Below are 17,787 nucleotides of genomic sequence, written 5' to 3'. Positions count from 1 at the left end.
TTATGGAAGTATATTCCTTCCATGACGTAAGCGAACCCACTAAATTCGACTCCTAAAGGGCTAAAATGTTTCCTCTCGACAGAGGTGATTGGGTGAAAAAGCAACATGGCCCAGGTGCAGCGGGAGTGTAGGCTCATTGGAGGCGATTCAATTCAAGGAGGGTGCGAGAAGAATCATTAGACGGACCAAACAGTGCGCTGAATTGAAAAGCGCCAGAAGCTCCCTCTTGGCGCTATTCTATTCCCGCTGAATTGAATCGCACCCATTGTCTGAGACGAGTGGTGGCTCCAAAGGTGGGGCTGCAGCACAGCCCAATATACAAATAGGGGAACCACACCAACTGCCAGTGATGTTTGCCAGCAGTTGGGGTGGCAGTTGGTGTGGCTCCCCTATTTGAATATTGGACTGTGCTGCAGCCCCACCTCTGGAATCGCCACTCTTAACGACTTTGACTAGGTGTTTTCTTTTCAGAAAATTCACTTGATTTGTATATTAAAAACTTCCCTTTATTTGGATTGTAATACGATACTTCACTTAATTTGCGATTTAGAATTTTGAACATGGCAATATAGTGTTTGAGTTTGTGAATAATGGGGAGATGGTGCCTCACACCATTGTCCCCATCACAGGAGACGGAGCCTGCCTGTTTCGGTCCCTCTCCCATCTCATGTATGGCACTCCGTTAATGGCTACCCAGGTGAAACCGGGCACATCAGATAGTTAACTATAAACTACTTGAGAAAAAAAATAAAACATGGTGACACCACAAGGCACACTTATGAATACTTGTGCACTGGTGAACTAGATGAAAAGGTGCGGTTACTGAAAGTAGCCAGACATTTCCATTCAGACTCTAAATTTACTAGAAAATACCTCGTGTTAGGTGTCCTGTGTTCTTATACATGCTCTACATCACGTCATAAGTACCAGAATGGTTTGCACGTCCCTGGTTTCATAAGTGAAAATAATAATCCCACACAGATGGGTCCACATACATCTAGCCTCCTTACGCGTTAAACAGCCCTTCTAGTCTCGCCATGCCGTGGCGTGACTCGGTAGCGCTGAGCGTCTTTTTGTGAGGCTTTTTACCTTCAAATGCGTCTTATTCGCACAATGATGCGACTAGATAGCACAAGCAGCTTCTGCCGATTAAAATGATATGCAGCATGCTTATGTTGTGTGTGTGACTGCGGGTGTATCTGCATGCTAAACACTACGTTATAGTGTTACAGCCAGTGACATGCAGATACACCCGCACTCGCTCAGAGGCCATAGGCATGCTGCATAACATTTTAAATTAGCAGAAACTGTTAGTGCTATCTAGTCGCATCGTTGTGCGAAGAGGATTCTTAAAAGGTAAAAAGACGCACAAAAAGACGCTCGGCGCTACAGAGTCAGAGCTCCCGCGTTGTGTGGCGCGACTTGTAGCGCACAGAGGATAGATGTATGTGGCCACATCTGTAGCTGCAGTACAATATACAGTGAGAAAGTAAAAAGGATCTCCCAAGTATGATGGAAAACCAGGGAGCTGCACACCCTACAAGTTTTAGCTATATGATATTTACATTTTAATTCTTTCTTTGATCATGTAAAGAAAGAAGAAACCGAGCTGCATGCAAAATTTACTTAGTAGTGACTAAGGGGGGAACTCAATTAGAGGGCGCATATCGTCCGATAATTTCACTCAACGCCTATATGCAACGCCTATATACGGGTGTTAACTTATCGTGCAATCAAATTCCAAAATGAGGTGATGAATGGTTTCACCCGATAAACCTTGCCGATTTTACACTCATTAAGTTTAGGTGAAAATGGGGAAATCTGCCTGTACTCCAAAAAAGAAACAAATAATGAGCAACAGTATAGAAGTCTATTAGTGGCCATAAAAGTATTTGGGGTTCTTAAATTGTGTCAAATGGCTGTTATAAGCATTTTCTCAAACAGTGAAAAAATTATTAAAACAAAGTTTTTCTGTATAATAATGCTTTACTTAAATTAAGGGTGCATAAAAATGCCTGTAAAAACACTTCACAAATAACAATAATTGCCTAATTAGTCATTAAGGAGGGTGACCCTTGGCTCTGAACCAAGTCCCCACATTTTTACTTTAAAATAGGATTTTCCCCAACTTTTCTTCACCTGCTCAGGAGGTGGTGAAATAACATTTGCGTTAAATCCTATGGACAATTATCGGGTATTAACTTGACATCGCCCATTTCAGTTGCAGGTGTTCACTTTTCGTGAAAAGTGAAGACATTTCACATGAAAACGGTTTATCTCCTCTAATTGAATTTCCCCTTTAATGGTGTCTGTGGGAGACATTCCAAATGTATTTTTTAAAAGGAGTTTAACACTAATAAATTATGATTGTCACCAAATTACCTATTTTTGAAAATAGAGGGCATCGATGGGGATATTTCCGAATAACCAGATTGTTCGCATTATTAAGTCTGGTCCTGCCACCCGCCGGATATAGTCAAAGATATTTCAGTGCTGCTCGGGACTTTACAGTGCATAGAGTTCAGTATCACCTGGTTTACTGTGTCGGATATAACCTACTACAAACATCCAAGACAGTACAGACGGTGTACAGCAGAGGTTCCAGCTAAAGACAACAAAGGGAAGCTGCAACCTCTGTTACTATTGGGAAGGCAGGAGATTAAGTATAATTCATATTTCATGTGTAAAAACAGTAAAATAATGGTAACTGTGGAGCACGGATTCTCACCTCTTCCCAGGGTAACCCTCAGAATATTTATTGTTAAGACAGGAACCAAGGGCTTCCAGAGCTGCTCGACTACAGAAATTCTATGGGGAACAAACGCTTTCATCAGTTTGCAGCAACGAAACAAATGAAAAACAGCTTTTGTACAAAAATAAAAGTGCAGTTCTGTGGCAGTGTGTCATAATGAAGCACCTGGTGCAGTGAGGCAGGGGTAAGTACAGAAATCTAACAGATCGGTGGTTAATTGATGACGCCATCTGCTCCAAGGGACTGTGCACCATCTGTAGGTAGTTTTAAATCTCATGGCGGGAAAAACCGTAAAAAAAAAACAAGTTTAATGGCTGTAATGCAAGCACGAGTGTGTTCAAAAATTAAATTATATTGAGCTAACACATTACGCAACCCAGTTCACAAAAATATCAGAAGGTTCAGAAACTAGGTCTGTGTTTTCAGTCTCTCGCACCTTCTATATGTTGCAGTCTCCTACTACATAACCACCATCAACTTGGTTCAGTTACTGGTACACACCCTTCCTTACAGGTTTGGTATTGACTGCCCCAGCTGACTGTTGCCACAGTCCTTATCGCAGAATTGAATAATGCATTAGCAGGTAGAAAATATAGGGTTGAAAAGGTTGTGGTCTATCTTTAAATTGATATTCTATGAAAACAGTGCATCTAAAAACAGATGGTCACCAAAGGCAGCCAAGTTAGAACCAGTCCAACAATAGGGTAATAATATTATTTTGGGCTGACCATCATCTTTAAAGACATTAAATGATGGGCTCCCAAAATACCTACCTCAGAGGCAATCATCTCCAGACCACGACATTGCCTGTCCTTCTCCTGCTGTACAAGATTCCACATTTCAGGGTCATTTTCTGACAGACTTTCCTGTCCATTCCACTGGTTCCCAGCCTGGGATGCTGGCTGAGTGTGCTGGGCCCGAACATGGCAGCATCTCCGTAGAGGCTAGGATAGATAATCAGTTATTTGTAAGCCTAGTACTGACCAACTGTTATGTGACTGCACTTGCATCCTAATGTCATATCAGCCTAGTCATAAGCTACCAACATAGACATGTTTTATTGAGGGTACTTTAAGCACATGCTCCAGTAAATAGTAAATAAGGAGTGTGAATTAGTGCCCTTATAAGGCACTCGTCACAAGAGCACAAGCTCGCATAAGACAATACATATACCTAAATCATATATACGCAGTAATCATAATGAGGTGTAACAGAAACTACTTACATTATTTACTATAAAAAGCGCCCACATTATGCAGTGCTTTGCAGAGACCACTAATTCATTTGCATCAGTTACTGCCCCAGTAAGTTAATTTTCATCAGAATTAATGTCAATTAACCTACCAGCATGCTCTTGGAATGTAGAAGAAAAAAAAAAAAAAACATTTTGGAGAACATGCAAACTCTACACAGACAGCCTGTGTCAGCAATTGAACTCATGACCCAAATGCTGTGTGGTAGCAATGCTAACCAATACGCCACCATGATACTCATATTTGACATGAAAAATGTAAGGGCTGTACAACACCAATAAGCAGACATCTTCACGCCATAGGATTACTGCATTTTGCAATTAGCCACACAAGTCTGATGTTAGAGCCTCTGATCAATGAAATCCCTGGATATGAATCAGTAGATTTCTCCGATAGTGCCTTCACATGTAAATGACTACTAATCCTGCATCTCCACAACTTGTACGCAGATGGAAAGTTACATAACAAAAGATTGCTCCCTTTTATGATGCCAAATCCACAAATAGTGACATTACATTTATAAGAACTAATATAGTACTAATTCCTAAAATATTTTATCTGGAAAAGCTTCTAATTTATTTAAATCTGAACAACCAAAACATTGTGTCACAGATAAAGTGAAGCTGTAGAGAAATGGTTAGAGGATCTCTACATGAGGATACAAATGTCAGCAAGTTGAGTCCTGCAATCACTACAGCCTCCTTTTCTGAGCCCAAGGAGCTTCTGAAATGATGAAATCCTCATCCTTAAGTTGCATCAGCTGCAAAAACAGCTCCCAGACCTCACCAGAGAACTCCAAAGGATACCGCTTAGTTTTGTCTTATAAAGTGTACACTATATTTAGCCCATACTGTACAATTCCCATACTTCATGCATATTGGGCAATCAGAAAAATTAGGCACCAGAAAAATACTGATAAGAAAATTGGATCAAACTTTAAATGGACTTTGCACCAAAGCATTTGATTTTTAAAGGGTAATGGTGCATACACACGATCAGATTTTTCCTTCAGATATGAACGATAACGATTTAAAAATCGTTCAGTCGTTCATATCTGAAGGAAAATCGTTCATATCTGACATGCCTGAACGATGGACGATCAACGATGCGCGTTCCCGTTTGTCAGATAACGATATCTGACATCTGATGGGTTTGCAGTCAGACTTGGACGATTCCATTCATTTTAATGCAGTCAAAAATCGTTCAAATCGTTCAAAACTTTGGTAAAATCGTTCAAATCGTTCAGATCGTTTAATCGTTCATCTGACAAGTCTGACAAATCTGACCGTGTGTACGCTCCATTACAATACTCAAAATAGAAATTGTAGTTTTAGTAATAAAGTTGCAATTTTGATCATGTTCAGTGAATGTTTAAAAATAGTTAAAGCAGAATAAAAACAAAAGATACTTTAGAGACTACTCGGATGATTCAGGGATGCGCTACAAAAAAAAAAAAGTGCCATGGGTGAAGTTTTAGGCGCACATTCATTTATTTTTGGGTTCTAGACCCAATAATTATAATTTCTTATTGCGGCAAACAGAAATGGATCGCCCAACGTATTAAAAAACACATGCAGGGACAGCCTCATCCCTATAATGTGTTACAAGTGAAGTGATGGCCCTGTGATGTGTTAGAAGTGTAGTGAGCATTAATGTGGATTACTTCACTTCTCCTTTAGGAGCCTGGCACAGTCCTGCACATGCGCAGTCCAATGCGGAACCCTCTCACGGTACCTCTTGTGGAGTGTAGTCTAGTTCAGCAATTACGCAGTTCCCATAGAAAACTATGGGGGCTGCTTTTGTAATTAAAACCGGGGGGGACAGCAGCAGATCTCATATTTGCTATGGTCCCCCGTGTAAACATTTTGGTGGTATTTAATATTTGTGGGTGACTGGTATTTTTGAGGGATATTCAGCTAATATTCCTTGATAAATAGGCCGCTTAATATTTACTTACAATTATGTTTTTTAGATTTATGTCAGACTGTACAAATTCTAAAAGCAACTAGCTGGTCTCCAGGAAGCCCATTTCATCAAACCCAAAGTACACCAAGACTTTCTGTGTAAGCCCTAGTGTTCTAAACACAGCATGATCATAACTGCATGGGGAAAAGTGTAAACTGTAGGATTACACTAGTATTCTGAGGCGTTTTATTATGTAAATATATAGCGATTTTCATTTAAGGAATTCTGGGAACTATTTTTCTGAATTTCATTTCATATAGAGGAGACTTTAGAAAGTTCTACTGCCATAGGACGTTGTCACACTGTTCCTGTGGCTTTGTACTTGCTGAAAAAGTAAGAAGAAAAACACACGCAAGTGCACATTTGCCTCTAAAAAACCATATAAATACCATCCATATGATTACGCAATATACGTGAGCAATGTCTGCGGTTGATACAAGCTGGGAGAATTTGCATGTGTTTGCACGCTGACCGCAATTGTTAAACTTTTTAAATTATAATAAATCCTCAAGAGTCTGTTCACTCATTTATTAACAAATTGTATTCTAAGGGGATTTTCTTCTGGTAATCCAAGGGGAACAAGTATTGTAATCAAAAGGAATTATAAACCACAGAAAATGTTCTTAATAGGAAACCCAAGAAGAGGCATGTTGTAATACAATAAATTTGAATACATTTAAAAAAAAACCCTCACAAATACTAGCGCTAACAGTTCCACTCAGATCACCACCATATAATGACAAAATAATTATCTGGGACTCCCATTAGCTGAAACATTGCCAAATCCAGTTCGCAGGGCAACCTAAAGTTGGCCGCACATCTAACCAAAATGGTCGCTCAGACAAGTTAAACCTGTTTAATTTAACCAGCTTGTTTAAACAACTGTTTTCCAGCATTTTGGAGCAAACGGTTGTCTGACATTTGAGCCCATACTATACATGATTTTTCATAATCTGTGGGGCCATCTTAACAGTGAAAGTAATCCCACATGTTCTTGCTGGACCACAGGTGTATTCACTAATGGCGGATGCATTTTAAAAGTTCCACAGGTCGCAAAAATTATTTCACTTGTGACTTTGAAGAAACCAGGAAAACATGCACTGTTAGGGTGCACTTAGGGCTGGCTTTGGGAAATACTGCCAAAGCCACTCACAGGTAGTTTCCCACAATCAACAAAATGTGACTGGCTGGAGGTAAATCTGCATACACACACAACGATGTTCATTCAGATTTTCCCTTGAAAAAGTGAACGAAAATAGTTTATAAAAATCGTTTGTTACTAAATTAATGAACGATTTGTGAACGATTTTCATGAACGATTAACAATTTTTTAACCATGCATACAGTGAATGGACATAGTTCATTCTGTACAACATGAAAGATTTTCTGAACGAAAATAGTTTGTTGGACAGTCAGAATGGACGATGAACTACAAACTACAAATGTGAACGCGCATGAACGATTATCGTTCATTGTTCATCTTAAAAGGATGAACGATTTTAGAAACGATGTAACGATAACGACATCGTTGTGTGTGTACGCACCTTAAGTGAGGTGTTGGAGACAGCTGCTTTGACCACATATCAAAATATTGACTATTGACGTGGGAAAACAAATTAATAAAAGGCACATTCAACTTGATGTAGTTGTACACTTCATGTAGAACGCCCATAGAAATAAATGGGTCATTGTAAATAGACAGAGCAAAAATGCACCCTGTGTTGGCCCCACCCCGAGCATGCAACGCGTCTTGCAAAGGCAGGGTGGCCGGCAACACCGGCAAGTACAGCGCTGACCAGGCATCCAGAGTCTGGTCAGCTGTACAAATTGCAGTGTTCACGTCTGGAGTGTCCACAGGACGCTCCAGCAGGCACTGCACAGGGAATCCTGGCTGCAGGGTGCCGTTCCAGGCGCCTTGCTAGCCAGAAGCAAGTGCCGAGGGTTGGCGATTGAGTCACCCACAAAGCCCTTGCGCTCTGTGCGGCGGCAGTTGTTCAACACTGGCCCATTCATGTAATGAGTTTTACATTCAGGGGGAAATGTCTCTAACCTTTGAGAGATAGAATGGATTAGTTGTCCATAGCAAACAATCAGCTTCTATGAGTAATTTTATAGACAGGTACCAAACATTTTATAGACTATGGGGGTGATTTATCAAAGCTTGGAGAGAGATAAAGTACCAACCAACCAGCTCCAGTAATTTTTCAAACACAGCCTGTAAAAGGACAGTTATGAGCTGATTGGAGAGAGAAAGTACCAACCAATCAGCTCATAACTGTCCTTTTACAGGCTGTGTTTGAAAAATGACAGGAGCTGGTTGGTTGGTACTTTATCTCTCTCCAAGCTTTGTTAACTCTTACCCAGTAAATATCCCTAGAAGCAGATTGGTTGTTATAGGTGACTTCACTTTGTCTCGGAGGTTTGATACATCTCCCCTTTATAGTGCACGGCAATTGAAATGAATGATAAAATACTGAACAACATTAGCTAAACGGCTTGTGTTAACTGTAGTGGGTATGCAGGGCCGGCCCAAGCCCAAATTTTTAGGTAAGCAAATATTTTTTGGGGCGCCCCAGGGGTACTACTACGTGCGACCGAAAAATATAAAGGAGTGTGGTCTCGTGGGAAAAGCCGTACACATACCTAAAACATGTTCACATACGTACATAAATATGCAACTACACTCTGTATCTACACAAATGCCTTGCATTGTTCTCCCCCACTCTGTCATATACTGTCCTCTCCCCTTCCATGTATTGTATTGTTCTCCCCCATGTCTCAAATGGTCTTCTCCCACACCATACCTTGTATTGTACCCCCCAAGCCTTTTATTGTTCTCTCTCCCTCTGGTTTATATTATCCTCTACCCCTCCATGCCTTGTATTGTGTCCCCCATGCCATGTATTCTTCTTGCGCACTCCCCCCTCTGTCTTATACTGTCCTTCCCCATGTCTCATTGTCCTCTGTCCCCTTCATACCTTGTATGGTCTTTCCTTCCTTATGTGTTTTCCTCTCTCCCTCACTCCTATAGGCGAAACTAGACATTTGGTAATGGGTGATCCCAGTTCCAACCCATTACCAATTCTTATGTTACCTTGGAAGTTTGGCACAGTGTTTTGTGATCATTTTTTAGGCAGCAAAGATTTGTAATGTTATTCCAATTAGTATGCATGCCAGACTGAGGGTAGGGCAGGGTGCTGAGATGCGAGCAGAGTTATTATGAGAGCGCTCCCAGAAAGGGGGCATGACCGACCAGGAGGGGTCAGTCCTCGTGACACGTCCCCAATTCGTCACTGTTGAGATGCAGAGTCCAATGCTTGAAAATGTATCAAGTTACAGATATATAGTAGAGAAAACTGCTGTAAATTCACACACCCCACCACCAACACAAAACCGGAATCCATACTAAGGGCCGTATTCTGTTAGGTGTGAAAATCTGTTTTCGGCGAAAAAGTATCGCGTGTGACGTTATTCTGTCAGGCGGAAACTTTTCACCATATTAAATTCCAAAGACTTTTCACATATGTGGAAAGTCAATACAATGTAATAGACAAAAACGTTTCGCCTCTGAATAGCAGGCGAAAAAAGTGCAGAATTGCAGTTTTGGGGTGCCAACGTCAGGAAACCACTCAGCACCCTTGGGACAGCCACCCAAAGGTAAACTGTCAAAAAATGTTTAACACAAAATGACTTTGAAAATGGGGGTGAAAAAGACCAAAGTGGGGGTACAAGTATATCAATCGGGAAACCGGCTGACTTAAGCCCGACAGCCGGCTTCCCGATGGCTTTATCCCGGCGAGGGTTAAATGACAGGCATCTAATTCTAGACGCCTGTAATTTTTCCGACCCCGGGAGAGCGGCGCCCGGCATCCCGAATCGAGGGGATGCCGCGTGGGTTAGTTTAGGGTACCCGGGTGGGACTTCGGGTTAGGCACTTAGAGGGGTGGTGGGGGAAAAGGGTTAGGTAGAGGGGGGGGAGGTTAGGGTTAGGCACAGAGGGGGAGGTTAGGTTAGTTTGTACTTAACTAGGGACGATCGGGATTTCCAGCACTGCCGGCCTGCCGCTGCCGGGATCTCTGCATCGCTATCGGACTGACGCTGCCTGGAATCGAACTGCCGGCCATGCGTCAGTAAGGGCCAGGTGTTTTTGGGTTTGCAACTGTGCGTTTTTAACCACTTTTAAAAAAACTTTACTTTACCAACTTTTAGATATGCTAGCACCCATTTTCATGAATCCCAAATTTGCTTGGACAAGTTTTTTTTTTTTTGAGAAAATAACAGCTTATTGCCATTCATCACTTATGCAAATACGCTAATAGCGACCAATTAAGAAAACTTAGGAAACCTAATTTAGCTTAATTAGGGCTACTAGTACTCATCTACAGTAATCTCCTATGTTAGTGCATCTTTTGGGAGGGTCCAGCCTGATTTCCCCATTTCTGACAGTACTTTTCGCCTGTTCTGAATTCGCAGAGTGCCATTTTCACGTCCTTTAAAATTGAATACAACAAAAAGCAGGGGCATGCCCGATACTTTTTTGCAGGCAACACTGGCGATGTCGGGGGAAAGTCCGGCATGCAAAAAATTATCACGGGTGTGAAAAGAATTGTGGCCCTAATGGGGGTATTCATTAAACCTTGGAGAGAAAATTGCGATTACCAACAAATCAGCTCTTAAGTGTAATACTTTAAACACAGCCTGTGACATGGCAGTTAGGAGCTCATTGGTTGGGACTTTATCTCTATCCAAGGTTTAGTAAATAAGCCCCTTTATCTCTAACAATTTTCTCTCTCTCTCCAAGCTTTAATGAATACCCACCCAAATACGAGTATATAGGGGAAGCCACATTCTACATATATAAGAAAAGCAGGATCCAAATTAAAATGAAAAAAAAAAAAAAATACATCCTGCTAAAATACTTTGCGTTGAATAGAATCGTGCCCAATGTAACCAAAGAAAATTGTCATTGCACAATAGGTTGTCATGAGCGCCTTTCAATAAATTGCCCAAGGTCACAATTAACAGCCACATTGCTTCTTACTTAAGGTGGGTACACACTATAGCGATATATCTGCAGATGATGGTCATTCATATACACTGAATGATCATCATCTGCATGCTGCAGCGGGTCCGGCCGGCCTGGGGGCGGGTAGGGAGCGTGTCCCGCCCCCTTCACCGCGGCTACCGCTGTGTAACAGAGGAGGTGGACCTTATTGGAGTGAAGAGGGCATATTAGATAGTCAGGTGAAGGTGCAAGGCAAGACGAAAATAGGGTTGAGTATACAGTGGAAAAGTAAATTTGGGGGCAAATTTTAGAAGATTTGGGGGTTTAAGGGTTCAGGGAGACAGAAAGGTGGAGAGGAAATATAGACACACAAATACAAAGGGGGTGCAAATAGAACCAGATGGGAAGACAGAAGGGCATATACAATATTATAGACAGAGTGGAGACAGAAAGGGTCAGACAAATACATAAACAGAAGGGGGAACAGAAATATGAGACTCCATCTAAAGTATGTTGAGTGGCTAAATTCAAACATGGTGCAATGGGCACCTTTTTCTTTTTCACTTACAATACATGCCTAGCAGTGATGTTTCTTTCAATTAGACTACAGCTCTGCCTACAGTAGGGCAAAGAGGAAAGCTGCCCAGATCAAATCGACACATGGGTAGGGGCAGAGGTACACATGGGTAGGGGCAGGACACACGGATAGAGCACAAAAGGAAAAGGCATGCATGGCTAGGGGCAGTGGCACACAGGGGCAGTGGCACACATGGCTGGGCTTAGAGCAGATGTGGATGTTTAGTCACTTACTTCTTGGCTGATGGTCACACCTCCTCCTGTACTGCGTGGTCCCCAACAGTGTAAAATGCAGGGCAGGCAGCAGCTGGAACTTGGAAGGAAGTCACATTCACTTCCGTGCATCTGATATGCAGTCCAGCCAATGGGAGAGAGTAGAGGAGGAGTCACTGGCCGGACAGCAGGGGAAATAGTGGTGAGGGCAGCCAACTGTGATTAAAGTCCGAGCGCTGCGCTGCTATCATAATATGGCCGGATGCTGCCTCATTATGGCATAAGGTAGCACGCGGCCAGCATATAGCAGCGGCTGTGGTTGGCACAATGAGCTGAATTGGGTCTGGTCCAGGGGAGGCATTTGGCACCCCGCCCCAACTCTACTACTCCTAAACAAATTCGGGCCGCGGCTCCCGTCCCAGACCCCACCGCACTCCTGCCCAAGCGCGAAATGCCTGCAACCTTACGTCACCCTATACAAGCCATCGGACGGCCGCCCATTAGAACCGCGATGATGCTGTGTCACAGTGACACATTCTGCCCGTGGTTAGCGGCCTCTCTGCTGCTGGCTATTGTTTAAGTAAACTAATAAATCATCATGGTCGCGGCCGCGGCGCCCTACGCAGCCGCGTACCATGCATAATCATAGAGCTGGCCCTATGGGTATGTACACAATGTCTTCTATAGATATCAATAGGCTGGTTATGTGTACAGCCATTGTCAAAAGTTTGTCATGAAGAATGATCAGATGAATTGCAAAGCCCCTCTTTGCCATAACAATGAACTTAATCCCAAAAACAACATTTCCACTGCATTTCAGCCCTGCCCCAAAAGAACCAGCTGGCATGTCAGTGGTTCTCTCGTTAACACAGGTGAGAGTGTTGATGAGGGCAAGGCTCGAGATCACTGTCAAGCTGATTGAGTTAAGGTGCATACACACGGTCAGATTTTTCTTCAGATCTGAACGATAACTATTTTAAAAAAATCGATCATATCTGAAAAATCAGATGCGCGTTCCAGTTTGTCAGATAACGATATCTGATGTGTTTGTAGTCAGATTTGGTCGATTTCATTCATTTTAATACAGGCTGAAATCGTCCATCTGACTGTGTTTGTACCATTAGAATAACAGACTGGAAGCTTTAAAAAGGAGGGTGGAGCTTGAAATCATTGTTCTTTCTCTGTTAACCATGGTTACCTGCAATGAAAACACATGCAGTTCTGATTGCTTTGCACAAAAAATGGCTTCACAGGCAATGATATTGCTGCTAGTAAGATTGCACCTAAATCAACCATTTACCAGATCATCAAGAGCTTCAAGGAGAGAGGTTCAATAGTTGTGAAGACGGCTTCAGGGCACCCAAGAACGTCCAGCAAGCGCCAGGACCATCTCCTAAAGTTGATTCAGCTGCGTGATCGGGGCAAAACCAGTGCAGAGCTTGCTCAGGAATGGCAGCAGGCAGGTGTGAGTGCATCTTCACTCACAGTGAGGTGAAGACTTTTGGAGGATGGCCTGGTGTCAAGAAGGGCAGCAAAGAAGCCACTTCTCTCCAGGAAAAACATCAGGGAGAAACTGATATTCTGCAAAAGGTATTGGACTGCTGAGGACTGGGGTAAAGTTATTTTCTCTGATGAATCAGCTTTCAGAGTGTTTGTGGCATCTGGAAAAACGCTTGTCCGGAGAAAGAAAGGTGAGCGCTACCATCAGTCCTGTGTCATTCCAACAGTACAGCATCCTGAGACCATTCATGTGTGGGGTTGCATCTCAGCCAAGGGAGTGGGCTCACTCACAATTTTGCCTAATAACACAGCCATGAATAAAGAATGGTACCAAAACATCCAAGAGCAACTTCTCCCAACCATCCATGAACAGTTTATTGACAAACCATGCCTTTCCCAGCATGATGGAGCACCTTGCCATAAGACAAAAGTAATAACAAAGTGGCTCGAGGAACAAAACATCCATGGCCAGGAAACTCCCCAGACCTTAATCCCATTGAGAACATGTGGTCAATCCTCACGAGGAGGGTGGACAAACAAAAACCCACAAATTCTAACAAACTCCAAGCATTGATTAGGCAAGAATGGGTGGTCAGTCAGTATGTGGCCTAGAAGTTGATTGACAGCATGCCAGGGCGAATTGCAGAGGTCTTGAAAAAGAAGGGTCAACACGGCTAATATTGACTCTTTGCATAAACTTAATGTAATTGTCAATAAAAGCCTTTGACACAAAATTATTGTAATTTTACTTCAGTATACCATAGTAACATCTGACAAAAAGGCCTAAAAACACTGAAGCAGCAAACTTTGTGAAAAACAATACTTGTGTCATTCTCAAAACTTTTGCCCATGGCTGTAGTAATATGCAAATACAGAATAAATAAAATGCACCACTAACGGGTAAGGACAGAGACTGCACTGACTGGCTACATGACAATTCTAGTCCAATTAACTTTACTGTATTTTGTTTCCTGCCCAACCAGTATTAATCACTCATACTGTACCTCAGTGAAACATATTTAAAGCATAATTCCACTTAAACAATACAGATCTACGAAAGTAAAAGGTGGATCAATCAGTACCCAACAGCAAGCCATTTTTGTAAGAAAAAAAGTGAAGGTCTAGCACTTTAAAGTAACAATAGTATGCTATATTGCAGAGAATGATGAACAGCAGTGACTTGCCTTTACTTTACAATCAGAACAGCTGAAGTTGCTCTAAGCACATTGCCATTTTTGTGTGAAAGTGTGGACCTTATCACTAGTAATATTACCAGACACTGCTTTAAAAATTACTTACAAAATATATTTCAGTTGTCACAAAAATGCTAGTTTATAAGTGTGGTTTTTTTTTTTATCATTTCACTAAAACATAAAAATAGTAAAGCCCTAGTCACAGAAGTTTAATTCTACAGTAAACCCAACTTCCATGGTTACAGCAGCAGCCGAGCTCTCCTAAAAGCTCACTATTCTTCTCATGTTTTTACTGTCTGCTAGAAACAACCATAGACCGTGCCAGGCAGTTTGAATGCCACTTCTGCCCCCTGAAGCTCCACAGCACTGACTGAAAGTCCCAGCCGATTAACTGCAACAGTTGTTATACTGTCAATCAGCAGTACAATGCTGCAGGGGAGCAGTGTTCAAATTGCCCTTTCTATCTACAATCATTACTGGAAATCAGCAACACAAAAAGAGCAGCCAGCCATTATCAGGACATAATGTCTGCCTGCTGTAACTATGGAAGAATTGAGCTATTGTTATTGAAACATACACCAATCAGCCATAACATTAAAAACACTAATAAGTGAAGTAAACAACATGATTATCTTGTTACAATGGCACCTGTCATGGAGTGGGCTCTATTATGCAGCAAGTGAACAGTCAGTTCTTGAAGTTGATGTGTTGGAAACAGGAAAACTTAGCAAGCGTAAGGATCTGAGCGACTTTGACAAGGGCCAAATTGTGAATGTTAGACGACTGGGTCAGAGCATCTCCAAATGTGGAGATCTTTTGGTGTGTTCCTGGTATGAAGTGGATAGTACCTACCAAGAGTAGGCCAAGGAAGGAAAACTGGTGAACCAGCGACAGGGTCCTGGGCGCCCAAGGTTCATTGATGCGCGTGGGGAATGAAGGCTAGGCCGATCCCATAGAAGAGCTACTGTAGCACAAATTGCTGAAAAAGGTAATGATGGCTATGATAGAAAGGTGCCAAAACACATGTGCACCGCAGATTGTTGGATATTGGGCTGCATAGCCGCAAAGCGGTCAGTGTGTCCATGGTGACCCCTGTCCACCGCCTAAAGAGTCTACAATGGTCACGAGAACGTCAGAACTGGACCATGGAGCAATGTGGCCTAGTCTGATCAATCACGTTTTCTTTTACATAATGTGGACAGCTGGGTCGTGTGCATTGTTTACCTGGGGAAGAGATGGCACCAGAATGTACTATGGGAAGAATGCAAGCCAGCAGAGGCAGTGTGATGCTATGGGCAATGTACTGCTGGGATATCTTGGGTCCTGGCATTCATGTGGATGTGACTGACACTGACCATCTAAACAATGTTGCAGACCAAGTACAGGTTGAGTCTCCGATATCCAAAATGCTTGGAACCGGGGGTATTTTGGATAACGGAATATTCCGTATTTTGGCATATTTGCATATCATAATGAAATATCTTGGGAATGGGACCCAAATATACACACAGAATGCATTTATGTGTTATATACACCTTATACACACAGCCTGCAGGTCATTTTATACAATATTTTCAATAATTTTGTGGCTCAAGCAAAATTTGTGTACAGAAATGAAATTCATTTATGTTTCAAATACACCTTATACACAAAGCCTGAAGATTATTTTATACAATAATTTCAATAATTTGTGCCATAGACAAAGTTTGTGTACATTAAACCATCAAAAATCAAAGGTTTCATTATCTCAGTCATGCCAAAATAATTCCGTATTTCGGAATATTTGGATATGGGAGACTCAACCTGTATACCATTTCAGGGTATTCCCTAATAACAGTGGTCTCTTTCAGCAGGATAATGCACCCTTGCCACACTGCAAAAATTGTTCAGGAATAGTTTGAGGAACATGACAAAGAGTTCAGAATTTGGTTTCCAAATTCCCAAGATCTCAATCATGATCAAGCATCTGTGGGATGTACTGGAAAAACAAGCCAAAGCCGTGAAGGCCCCCACCTCTTACAACTTACAGGATCTGCTAACGTCTTGGTGGCACATACCACAGGGCACCTTCAGAGGTCTTGTGGCGTTCATTCCTCGACGGGTCAGAGGTGTTTTGACGACACAATGAGGTCCTACACAATATTAGGCAGGTAGTTTTAATGCTATGGCTGATCGGTGTGATTTTTCTTTAACATTTTTGTCTACTCCCACACATTGAGAAAAGGGGTGGGAATTAGTCATTGAGGGCGGGACTGTGATAGCAAGCCAAATTAGTTGCCATGCATCTATCTTTGGAGAGAAGTGTTCGTGGAGCTCACAGTCTTGATCATTATATTGCGAAATTGCCACTAACCACTATTCTGCTCACTGCTCTAGTTCTACTCCAGACCAAGCCACAGCTTCTAGCCCAGGTAAGTATATATATTTTTAATGGATCTCCACACATTGGGCGGGATGCAGCAACGCGAGAAACAAGGTCAAACCCCTGAAAATGCGGGTTTGACCTTATTTCTCATATGACCAAGCCACAGTGGGTACCGCCATCTTCCGCATGCGCAGAATGACACCAGAGGGACTTTTGGGTCATAGACCCGGAAGTCCCTCATTCTCAAAGGACAGTTGTTACTGATAGAGCGGTCCTTTTACAATTTTGTTCAGGCGTAACCAGAGTCAGACCTAGCGGAAATGTATCAAACCTTCGAGAGAAATATAGTGGAGAAGTTGCCCATAGCAACCTATTAGCTTCTAACTTATTTTATAGGCCAGGGGTAGGCAAACCTGTGGCCCTCAAACTCCTGTGGAACTCCACATCCAAGCTTGCTTTGTCACAGACGTTCTGCTAGGACATACTAAAACAGAGGCAGGACATGCTAGGATGTGCAGGTCCAGAGCAGTTGCAGTGCAGAAACATGTGTTATGGGATTATGATGGTGTTGCTACATGGGATGGCAACAGTCCTGGTGCTGGTACATCTTACTTTGAAGCATTGCCCACACTTCTGTCTCAATAGGGACCCTTTAACAAAGCTGCTAGTGTCCACGCTAGGCTATTTTAGCAGGGCGCCGCGCATGATTTTTAAAGGGCAAAATGCACCCTGCCCTTTTAGCGGCTCCCTGCTAAAATAGCCTGGCCACTGCCGTTCTGCCGCCGTGTGAATAGTTGTGCCCTTTTAGCGGCTCCCTGCTAAAATAGCCTGGCCACTGCCGTTCTGCCGCCGTGTGAATAGTTTTGGTGCGCATGCGCACGGTATGTATTCAAATTAAGGGATAGCTTGGGGGAAGCCCAGCACCTCTGTAGGTGCTGGGCACACCCCATTAGTGACGTAACGGG

General features: G+C 42.5%; 1 protein-coding gene across 1 annotated transcript in view; it reads right to left on the bottom strand.

The window, feature by feature from the left end:
- The window catches only part of SHMT2 (serine hydroxymethyltransferase 2), a 70,044-nt gene that overhangs the window by 45,624 nt on the left and 6,633 nt on the right, over nucleotides 1-17,787 (bottom strand). The window contains exons 2-3 of the mRNA XM_088465883.1: nucleotides 3,526-3,696; nucleotides 2,729-2,808 (exon numbers count right to left, since the gene is read on the bottom strand). Of these exons, the coding sequence (XP_088322009.1) occupies nucleotides 2,729-2,808; nucleotides 3,526-3,696 (251 nt within the window). The remainder of the gene's footprint in view (nucleotides 1-2,728; nucleotides 2,809-3,525; nucleotides 3,697-17,787) is intronic.

This window comes from Taudactylus pleione, unplaced genomic scaffold (genome assembly GCF_031769625.1).
Source record: "Taudactylus pleione unplaced genomic scaffold, aTauple2 ptg000065l, whole genome shotgun sequence".
Classification (NCBI taxonomy): domain Eukaryota; kingdom Metazoa; phylum Chordata; class Amphibia; order Anura; family Myobatrachidae; genus Taudactylus; species Taudactylus pleione.
Note: the sequence above shows the minus strand (reverse complement) of the source record. Positions and strands in the feature narration are given on the sequence as shown.